We start from the raw sequence: 12,054 nt of genomic DNA on the forward strand, positions 1-12,054 counted from the left end.
CATTGACCCTTCAACCAAAAGTTAAATTCACAATTTTTTATACAAAATTCTGTGAGATCGATGCGACGGGGATACTTGCTTTTGGCTCGGCCAGCCTCTGGCACAGAACAATATTTTTCATTCATTTAACGCGAACTCATTACGACGTACACACATACATATTTGAGCTTATTGGCAGCATTAAATAATGTCTACATACATAATCCTGACAAATGACTATGTCAAACATGGAATTGTACAAGGAATGAAGGATTTACCATTCTTAATGGGATAATTATCTTGACATTACGTTTTAAAATAGATAAGTGATTAAGTCATTACCCTCGAACCGGAATCAGTAATTATGGGGCCATTAAAATATTACGTCCCTAGTATATACATACATACAAATACATAGATAAATAAATATGTCGGATCATTAGAAATAGCTGCTACTGATGGACACCTGTCGTCCCATTTTACATGTATTTATGTAAGTATTTACATGTGAAAACACTTCGAGAATAGACAGACTGAAAGAATTGATAACATAGTACAGCAACGATCCATACGCATCAGTTCATTCGTGCTTCGTTATTTACCGACTTGGCAATTTTATTTGCCAATTCTCGGTAAATCATTGTTGCATAATTTTCTGGTTTCATTAACACGATGTATTCAATAAGGATTACATACATACTTTCAAGCCTCATGGAATTACTTTTAGTCAATTTTAAAGGAATTTGTTTACTTTATACATGATTTCTGCAATGGGGAACGAATTAGTGTCAAATACCAGTAAAGGGTTACACCAATGGGAGGATATTTTCGCAATATTCTTATATTTCATTGTCGTTGTAGGGGCCGGATTTTGGGTGAGAACACAAATACTTTTTTTTTCAAAATTACAAATGTATTTAGATAATTTGGTAACCAATTTACATACTCTACAAAATTCGCGAATCGAATGATGCATAGAAAGGTGTAATTTCGCGGAAACGTGTGTGACCAATTTTGTACCCATGTGCACATGGTCATCGATTCTCCAAAAATAGTTTTAGCAAAACTAAAATTTTCTAAGAGACAGATCTGTAGTGTAACTGATAAGAGTTTAAGTCGGAAATTAAGTCACAAATTTTCGCTTCAAGGAAGAACAATTGTTACCGGTTGATAACATGAATTACGCGTTAGGCACTCGTAATTTTTGTACGATTTTGGTACATTCATATTTACCGTACCGGGACCGATTGCATTACATAAATACATTTTAATTTTCATATGCACAGATGTCATCAAAAAAGAAAAACAGCTCCGCCCTTGATTTTTTTCTCGCGTCAAAAAATATGCACTGGATTCCAGTCGGAGCTTCCGTTTTCGCCACGAATATCGGGAGTGGAAACTTTGTCGGATTAGCGGGATCCGGTGCAGCAAGTGGGATTGGAGTTGCAAGTTTTGAGTTGAACGTTAGCCGCAAAAATTTAAAATTTTAACAATCTATAATCTGTATGCAATTACATACAATCTTATTTTGATTTTAGGCAATATTTGTCCTAATTTTACTGGCATGGGTATTTATCCCTGTTTACATGGCTGCTGAAGTGAACACGATGCCGGAGTACTTAACGAAACGCTTTGGAGGGGATCGGATTCGGATTTGTATCGCAGTTTTGTCCTTGCTCTTGTACATTTTCACCAAAATAGCGGTAAAATTGTTACATAATTTTGTAAAATTTAGGATTACGTACATAGTAACATGGATATAAAATTTTATTTTGTATGATTCTTGAAATGAGTTCGCATGTTCGCATTGCAAAATAATTTTGAACAGATTTGCAAACTAAATACGTTCGCAAATGAATTATAAAGTCAATTTTGTTTGCAAACTTTTTTAACCATGCGAACTTAAACACAATTTTAAATAAAAATTTGACGCTTATTTCTAACAGGCTGACCTATACGCGGGTGCCCTCTTTATTCAACTTGCCCTCGGCTATGACGGCGACCAAGGCGAATTCGTCTCCATTTTTATTCTGCTCCTGGTGGCGGCAGGATTTACGATTGCCGGAGGACTAAGCGCCCTCATGTGGGCAGATTTGGTGCAAACGGTCCTCATGGTCATTGGTGCTGTGGGACTTATGATATTATGTAATCTGGAAAATAAAGATATCAGTTACATACATATCTATGATCTGTTAGAAAATAACTATGCAATTTTTGCTAGCATTCCGAGCGGTTGGCGGATACAACGAGCTCGTACGAAAGTACGTAGCGGACGAGGCTAGCGGAAATGCGAGCACGTGCGGAGTCCTGCCTGGTTATTCGATGTACATAAGCCCTAATTTTGTATATGTAGCTAATAGCTATATGCAAATAATTGTGCAAAAACACTTTACCAACTTTGGGAATATGTAGAGATAATCCTCGACAGATAAGTAACTTTACCAACCTTAACTAAATACATACCTATATTCGGTAGGCATCTATTTCGCCCCATTCTTCCCGGCGAGTCGGATCTGCCCTGGACCGGGATGCTAACAGGGATGACAATTTCGTCAATATGGTTTTGGTGTGCAGATCAGGTACGTAAGTATAGAATACGAATGGGGAAGAGTTTAAGAGCATGCCAATTTTGATACAACATTATTATGGCGTCATCCGTGAATTAATTATGTAAAGGTTTACGCACAATCGCACGTGCTATATTTAAATTTCGATGGGTGTAACCATAATTGTTTGACATTGGAAAATACTAATTAGCAGAAATTAAATCGTTTACCCAGGTGACTGTACAAAGAGTACTAGCCGCCAAATCCCTCACTCATGCAAAAGCGGGATGTTTGTTTGCCGCCGTTTTGAAATTCCTGCCAATGTATCTCGTCGTATTTCCTGGGATGGCGGCCAGAATTTTGTACAAGAATACCGTTGCCTGCTCCACACCGGAAGTTTGTTCCAAAGTTTGTGGATCAAAGTCAGGATGCACGAATATTGCGTATCCTGAATTGGTCCTAAACCTCCTTCCAGTTGGTATGTTACATTTACGTAAATGCACGGTTAGAAATCTGGTATTGATTTATCGGTATTAAATTTGCTATCTTGTGGAAAAGTGTAATATCGAGCTATTGTTACGCGGTGAACACCTCTACTCTTGGGATTATTTTAATACCGGATTTATAATAGTGTATGCATTAAAGGTTGCAAAATCATGTGCAAAATTGATGTTAATTTGCTCCAGGATTAACCGGGACAATGGTGGCCGTAATGCTGGCAGCAATTTTATGCTCACTTACCTCAATTTTCAACTCTGCTTCGACAATTTTTACGATGGATATTTGGAGCAAAATTAGAAAACAGGCGTCCGACGTGGAACTACTTGTCGTTGGAAGGTTCCATGATTTGCAACATTTGCAAATTTTATAGTAGTAAATAAATTTCAGAAAACGAAGTAATTTTTGTGTCGCAGGGTAAGCATTGTCGTCCTTTTGGCAATATCGGTCGCCTGGGTGCCAATCTTGAGGGAGTTGAGGTCCGCCGAACTGTTCGTTTATGTCAACCAAGTCGCGAATTTCTTAGCACCGCCGATTACAGCAATATTTATGATGGCCATTCTCATACCGAGAACGACGGAAGAGGTACATTTAGTCAATTGTAAAATATTAAGATAGCTTTTCTTAAATAATTTATTATCGTAATGAGCAGTTCAAGTTTCTGAAAATTTTGTTATACGTTTTACATAGTTAATATTTGCGAGAATTATGATATTAAGTAATTACAAATTTTACAGGGTGCATTTTGGGGTTTAATGATCGGATTGTTCCTTGGCGTGGCTAGATTCGTACTCGAGTATTGCTTTCCAGCCCCACTTTGTTCACTCGGTAATAAATAAACCTAAGAAAAATTATCAAGTTGTTGTGAGAATGATAAAATTTATTCCGAATTAGGCTTGATCGATACCCGGGCCAGGTGGATAAAGTGGTTTGTAGACGATATTCACTATTTACACTATGGACTTCTCCTCTTTTTGGTGACATTTGCTATAACGCTGACAATCAGTTTGATATCGCAGCCTACACCTGCTACGGAGGTACATAAATTACATATTCACATAACCAATTAATATTATCGTAAGCTAATCTTCAAGTGCTATAAAATCTTTATTTTTTGACCATATTACTTTGACAGAGGAACTCTTTAGGAACAACATTTAGTTGCGCAGATGCGAAAAATCTAGGAAGTTCTGGGCCCCGCAAGTTCGCGAAAACGGTTCGGTTTTCTGCAAAGCAGATTCTGCTGGAAAATCTTCGCGAACTTGCGGCACCCGCAAGTATAAAACTTGCTGAACGTTTCATATCTAGGCAAGTGTTGCATTAAATTTTGTTTCCAAAGAGTTGCTCTCGTAAACTAATGCGGTCAAACAATGGTCTGAAAGTGGGTTGCGCCCCCATTGTTACGTACATAGATAGATATTTAGGGGCCGTCCATAAATTTCCTAACACAAACATCGCGATTTTCTAAACCCCCCTCCCCCCACAATTAACATGTGTAACATAGGCACGATATCATTAGACGATATCATTAGGAGCATTAGTCCCCCCTCTTGCCTTACGTAATTTATGGTCAGCCCCTTACGTATAACATACGGCAAGTGAGATTGGCATTTTTTTTAAATTTGCTGATTTTACCAGTAGCGTAACTATAGATTCGGGGCCGGTATGTGAGCTGGATGTGGGGGGCCTAAATCTAAATTAACTATTACAAGTGGGAGCCAATTTTTTCTGAAGTTTATCGCAACACTGTAACTCTCTTATTTAATGTATATCAGTATTCTGGCACCATAAGTTCTCGTGAAAGCATTTCTGCTGATAATTCACAAAGTATGAGATATATTTGTTAGAAACTTTTATGGATGAACAAGGCACTAATATTGTTTAGAAATCATAACTCGTTTTTCAAGATTTCGTTCTCGGGCTTGTACGCAAGATATACATAAGTCGTGGCGGAGACTGCTCGATCGTGGTACGGCATTTTTATATATAGTTTTAGAGCATTTTAAATGATTTGATGCAAAAATTAATGTAACTCAGTTTAAATTTAAACCTGGATATTTTTGCAAATGGTACAGTGTGCCGACGGGTCATGCTCCATTGCACTGTGTGGATGTATGTATTTTACAGGCTCTTCTACCTTATTAAACAAAATGTTCTCCATGCTGAACAGAGATCGGAAAATTAGCGATATCTGGATTAAGCATTGAGATTAAGGATTAAACGCTAAATCATTGGATTCAGATTGAGGACTAAGAATTACTTTTTAAAATTTTAAGATTAATGACTAGGATTGAATTTATGCTGGATTAGATTTGTATCGGATTGAATATATTCAAAGACAACTACTCGATATATCGAGTAGTTCTCGTGGATTAGGAGAACAGTTCACATGCAATATTCGATTGCTAATGATTAAGAATTATTATACCCTCACCAAATATTTTTTTGAAGTAAAAATGATAGATATATGTAGAAACACAAAATTGTAATCTTACTCCGTACTATTTTTAATGCAAACATTTAACAATTGATTTGGAAGACCATTCACATTTCCTTCGAGGTCACACCAATGCTTAAAATTTCGCATCGAGGATACCATGCTACAAGTATGTTTTGCAAAATTTTTCCCAGTATTTTGAAATTATGCTAAAAGATGGGCGACAAATGAAATCAATTTCAAACAAGGAGGAATCTCAACAGAACTTAGATTTTCATCTTTTCAGTCCATGCAAACATCTTAATCCCACTGCTGGATTACAATTTATGGAGTTGGGCTAACGATCAACTAATAAGCGTTAAAATTATAAAATTTGGGATTAGAGATGGAAATTAAGAATTAATTATCAAATCCCCAGTCCTAAACGCAATTCGTAATCCTGGATTGACAAGCCTTCAATGATAAAAGCCTGCAACGCGGGCAGCGGAGACTAGTTATTAGAATAATTGTGGACCACAATTTGTGGTGATTAATCATTCAACATCAGCCAACGAATATCCATTTGGACTGTGCATCTGCTTTTTTTACTCCTGCACCACTTGCGGCAGGTTGAGATAGGCCGACGGGGCTTATAAAAGTGGTTCACAAATGCGAGCTAAACAATTCGTATGAAAATATTCATGACTGAATGATTGAGATCTTGGCGCTTAAGATCTGTCTTAGAATCAGTTCTGTATCTTATAGCCTGTATATAAATGTTTTTTGGGTCAACCAGGATGCATAAACTTTTTTATTGTCCGTAGTTTCTCCTAGGGGGTGATGCCAGGATGAAAATTGTTATTCAGAAATTAAGAGTTGGGGAATTTTTGCACTTTTGCCATGACAACCACTCAAATCCATTTAAAAATTGCTTGCAATTCCCCAACTTTTAATTTCTTAATAAAGATTTTCATCCTGGCATCACCCCCTAGGAGAAACTACGGACAACAAAAAAGTTTATGCACCCTGTGCGTCAAATAGAAACACCTTGCAAAATGTGCAAGAAATAACAACAAATTTAGATTTGCCAGTATATAAATTTCTTCGACTACTGAATTATTTGTGTTTTTAAATACTTTATTCGCCAATGAAAAATATCCAATAATATATACACACAAGCGTCCGACGGCCGGGGGCCGTCTCATCTTGGGGGCCGATATGTGGCACCTCCCCCACCTACCCCTATTTACGCCAGTGGATTTTACCTACTGCCGTTTGCTATTATCTCCTTTGTCTTATTTGTTCTTAGGTGAAGGAAAAGTAACCATAAAGTGATCATGTTAAAAGATCACCATGGTTACGGCGAAGCCTAAGTATGCATTCAGCTGCAACTTTCAAAAGGTCCCACTGAGATTTAGCATGAACCGTTTGTTGCATGAAAAACATGTTGAAACAAAATAGTTAGAGAATTCTGTTTTACAGATACGTTTATTCGATTTTTTCAAAAATTCTACTTCCTTCTGGTACAAAGTCCGATGCCTAAAATTTCAAATCCATTTCTTGGCATCAAGGTAGCGTTTCCGACCGGGGGCTTGCCATTTTTACTATTCTCCTGGATAATACGCACATTTTCAGCCTTTGCTCGACTTAGTCGGATGAAAACTCAAGGAATTAGAGCTTTTTGAAATATTTCCATTAAGCAACTTATTTACGTATGTATATACGTGTTGGGTTACTGGTTGCTAACGTATGCTAATAGTTTATTTACCATCGCTATTCAATACTCAACATAACCAATGTTGCTAGACAATCGAATTACGCTATTATTAGATCGCTAAGTGTCGAGGAATGTTGCAACAGAATAATCCTTAAAATTCTGAAACTGGGGAATTAAATTTGTATGACACGCATCCACCCAGAGGAGAATTAACAACGTTTAAGATTTGTTAATTATGATTATATGCATTGAAGTTCACAAATCACTAAAAATAATTAAATAAATAAATTTTAAAAAACAAACTTAGGTGAAGGACGCGCTTAAAATATTAAAACAAGTTGCGTTAAAAATGTCATAATATTGTTTAATATTTATTCATTTTTTCTTCACCGTGGGCCCAACTAACACAGCAGAATAATATACTTTCAAGCATTTGGAACAATTGTACGAAATACGTAATTTTTGTATTTAATAAACTTTGAATTTGATTCTAAGCTATCTTTCAATACATAGCGACACTTCTTATAGATGAAATTTTATCATGTTCCGGCGTATTTTAATAACTCCCCTGTAACGCTGCACTTAATATTTAATCAAGTCTTTGGTTTAGTTACATTTATTGTTAATTATCATTGCTTTGAAAATTTAATAGTTGGGCCCACGGCGAAGTAAAAATTAATAAATATTAAACGATATTATGACATTTCTTAACGCAACTTGTTTTAATATTTTAAGCGCGTCCTTCACCTAAGTTTGTTTTTTAAAATTTATTTATTTTTAGCTTATCAAATTAACTTTTTGGACGAGGCATAACGTCAATACTTCTGAACAACCGGAAGTGCAGGAGGACAAAGACGCAATAATCGAAACTGAGTTGGAAAAGAGGTTAGCTTTTTGAACCATTGCTAAAGGTTTAGATGATGGAATTGTAACCATAAATATGTTTACTTTCAGATTGACAAATTCCTGTGCTATTGTTCTGCTCGTCGCCACAGTTTCTATTTTCGTATATTATGCGTAGCGAGTATACTTTTGAAATACCTAGGGATTTGACAGCAAGGTTGTAGCCAATTTAATTTTTTGCCATGCTTCTTTGTTTTGCATTATCTACAGGGTGTTAATAAAGTCCGATCCCATTTTTCCTGTAAAAAAGTGAAGGCTAGTATAAAAAAAAACTACCCGTGATACTTACAAAAAATGTTCGACATATTTACCTTAGTATTTGGTCTTGTTACCATTTACTTTAACCATGCCCTCAACTCTTTGTTTAAGGCTCTGTGCTAATTTTTCCAATGTGCCTCTGGAAATCGAATTCCATACATCTTGAACTTTTTTTTACTAGCTCTTCCCTCGTCCGGGGTTGTGGCTCTTTGTATACATTTTCCTTAAGTATGGACCACTCGTTCTTCAGGGGATTCAAATCTGGGCCGTTAGCGGCCCACACCCCCTTGCTCCAGACCGTTGAAACTTGCGTCTTGATGAGACTCAAACTCGCTTTTGCTGTATGGGCTATAGCACCATCCTGCATGAAAACTATTTTTCTTTCATTCGGAAATATTTCCTTGTTCCCCATGCTATCGAAATAGATAGGTAATATTTTTTCCATATAATGCTTTGCATTGACTGATTTGCCTTTTGGTATGATATGTAGAGGGGTCACGCAACGTGCACAAAATCCACCCGCTACCATAACTTTAAGCCCGAATTTTGGGATCGCTCTTGATGGTACATCCGATTTGTTTTCTGTCCTGTAACGAACATTTTGTTGGTTCAATTTTGGATATAGTTCAATAATAGATTCGTCAGTCCAAAGGATGTGACTGCGCAATTCTTCACCAAGTCTTTTTTCACTCAAATGGGCACTTTTCTGAAGGAGTTCTTCAAATTTCAGACGGTCATCGATATATTTTTGTGACATGAGAGGTTTTTTTGGTTAGTTTGTAAGCTGTGTGACCCCACTTCGTAGTTTTCACAAATTTTTGCACGGTCACACAGTTAATTTGCTTCTTCTTCTCTTTATAGCGTTTTGAGTCATTTAACTCCCTTGCTCAATTACGTAATGAACTACCGGTTTTCTTGCAAAGTCTGTTTTTAATCATTCTTTTTGTGGTAGGTGACACCTTTCTGGGTCGCCCTGGTCGCTTTTTGTCGTGGACAAAATTTTTATTCTTCCATTTCCAAACAGTTCTGCGGCTGCAGCCCAATTTTTGCACAATTTCTGTAGGTTTAAGCCCCTGCTGATGCAATGTTTGTATCTCAACTCTAAGATGCTCATGACTTACACGTTTAGTTGTTCCTCCCATGGTAAAAATTTGAAATAAATAACTTCACTGGTTCAAAAGTTCCAGCTGAATTTGTAACAACCACGCTCCAAAAAATGCATGGGATCGGACTTTATTAACACCCTTTATATGTTTACTGTAAGTGAGACATCAGTAGATCTATATGGATCATGCAACGACTATGTATTTGCTAAGTAACAAATCTACAAATGAGGTATGTATGATGATGTTTGGACTGTACATTTGCCATTTTGTCATTAGTTTTTTTTTCACTTATTGAGTAGCTTCAGCTATGTACTTACTATCCTCTTACTTACTTTCTTAGACTTGGCACCTCGTTTGCATAAATTTCACTATGCCCATTTTCGGCGACACGGGCTTTCCATGTCCAATAAACGCAATTCTCTCGCAAATGCGTCGAAATATGCAAATGAGGTGACCAGCTATAAAAATTTGACAGTATTGCGATGACTTTGTCTGTCTGCAAGCATGATAACAGGAAAACCAATCGCAATAATCGACATCAGTTAGCAGCATCATACACTCATGCGACCTCAGGGGGAGGATACTATAAGCTTTTGGGGCTAACCGGACCACCCGCATTGGCGCAAGAGTGTGGTCTGAACAAAATGAAATTTTTACTGAAATTGAATTTATACAAGAAATACAGTAAAATTAAGTGTCCTCACGCTATAATAGACAGGGCTGGGGTGAAGGGAGACTGAAGCTACTTCCGTATGCCCATTTGCGACGGTTTATTAAACGAATAATTCCTACAAAGCCCATTGCCCGTAGAATTACAAATTAGCTTTCAGCATAATTTAACAATGTAAGTTACATTATGTAACAGATTATATTGTATATGTACATTACAAATTCCCAAATAATCATTTAAAGTTCGAAATATTATAACAGAAATTATTTGAGTATCTTCAACCTCTTGGTAATGAAGATTTTAAGTTTGTCACTTGCGTCTAAGATATGGGAACAGGCCATGAATTAATTTTTCTCCCGGTTAATATCGGCCTGAAAGAGAGGTGATGCGGGAATCTGAACGATAACCGTAGGGTGACAACACTAATTGCTGGACAGGGTATAATGAAACATATCTTCCTAGGGCAAGAGTAATGCGCATAGGAAAATAACATCAATATTTAGATGGCCATATGTATGAGTCTTATCTTTTATTGGCAAGCAATGTGGATGGATTTGACATTTGTAACTGGTACTAGTCCTGGGTCAATTTCACTAATTCGAACAGTATAGGTTTTTTGCGTCAAAATACACATTCCTACAGACATAATGACTTGTATCGTACTTGTAATGTAGGAGTACGTCAGGCATCTTTATGTAAATTGTTTACACTAATTGACTGCAACATAACCTTGCAGATTTCTTGATCTCTTCCTTTGATTAACTTCTCGGTGCATAGGGTAAAAATTTAAGTATCTCGACTATTAGATACGAAGCAATAACCGTTTTTCTCCGGTTGACAATTTCTAGCGCTCTATTGAATAATATGGATGACCTCGCCATCGGAAGCAGCCACATATTGTGTAGAATCCAATAAGGAACATTTTTTTGCGATTGTAGGATTTTAATTTAAGATTTGTTTGTAATGGGTCTAATTTCACAATCAACATAAATATAAATTACTCACGGTGTTTTCAGTGCAACAGGGTCTCGTGCACGTTGTATGTGTTGAGTCTTACGTATCATAAGTAGATATACCGTAATACCGAGGTGTGTTTGCGAAAATTAGACCGTTAAAATAAAATAAATTGGGACAACATTTTAAAGTACAAAGTTCTCATGAACTATAAGTGACTTACACATACATATCCTAAGTTGTATCCAGGCCAAATAGGAATGGAGTAAAAAATCCATCCTTCTGGTCCTCAAGGTTTCTCTATGTCTTAACCATGTATGGATTTCTGACCAAGTAGTTCTTAAAGACTTAATTACATGTAATGCATCTTATAATCAACGTTATTGAAAGTTCAAAGGAATCCGCATCCGGTAAGGCAAAATACAAATTTAATTTTTATATGGGCCCTCGCCAGTCGTAGGCTTGCCCATCCCTGATTCAGTACTACGCAACCACAACTATAGAAAAGCATTAGGTAGAAAAGTTCGAGTCCGACACCTCCAGAGGAGTCAGAATATTTTTTAGCACAATGTTCTGATAAGATGAAATACCTAAAGTTTCTTAATTTTTTTAGTTCTAGACCTTACCATTAGTTTATGATTGGATAAGACTCAAAAAGAGGTGTGACGTCAGTATTTGCTCAGTTTTAGTTTGTGGAACTTAGCTCCATTGTCTTGCTTTAATTTTAATAATCCACTTCAATTTTCCCAAAAACTCAAAATTCAATTTTTTACTGTTTGGTCATTTCAAAACGTTCAATTGTGTTTCTCCAAAGATGGGAGAACCTAAGTGTACAAAAATCAGTGCTATTCGTCTAAAAAGATAATTCTTCAGTAAACAAAAATATCACGTATTTAAAATGTAACCAGGGGTTTGCTTGTTTGCTTATGCATTTATATATTCAGCAAATGTTATATTCTAAAAGTCAGTAAATCAGTAAATTATCTTATAAAAGGAGGTGTGAGTTT

General features: G+C 36.5%; 1 protein-coding gene across 1 annotated transcript; it reads left to right on the plus strand.

Moving 5' to 3' along the window:
• The first annotated feature begins 1,154 nt into the window (after positions 1–1,154).
• LOC110841927 (sodium/glucose cotransporter 4) lies at positions 1,155–8,293 on the plus strand. The gene is made up of 13 exons (XM_022087625.2): positions 1,155–1,196; positions 1,266–1,442; positions 1,518–1,682; positions 1,926–2,124; positions 2,201–2,303; positions 2,456–2,558; positions 2,760–3,003; positions 3,212–3,362; positions 3,440–3,608; positions 3,761–3,851; positions 3,918–4,060; positions 7,938–8,041; positions 8,111–8,293. Exons 1-13 carry the CDS (start codon positions 1,155–1,157, stop codon positions 8,175–8,177), a joined length of 1,758 nt encoding a protein of 585 aa, XP_021943317.1. The 3' UTR covers positions 8,178–8,293.
• The last annotated feature ends 3,761 nt before the right edge of the window (positions 8,294–12,054 follow it).

This window comes from Folsomia candida, unplaced genomic scaffold (assembly GCF_002217175.1).
Source record: "Folsomia candida strain VU population unplaced genomic scaffold, ASM221717v1 Fcan01_Sc001, whole genome shotgun sequence".
NCBI lineage: Eukaryota > Metazoa > Arthropoda > Collembola > Entomobryomorpha > Isotomidae > Folsomia > Folsomia candida.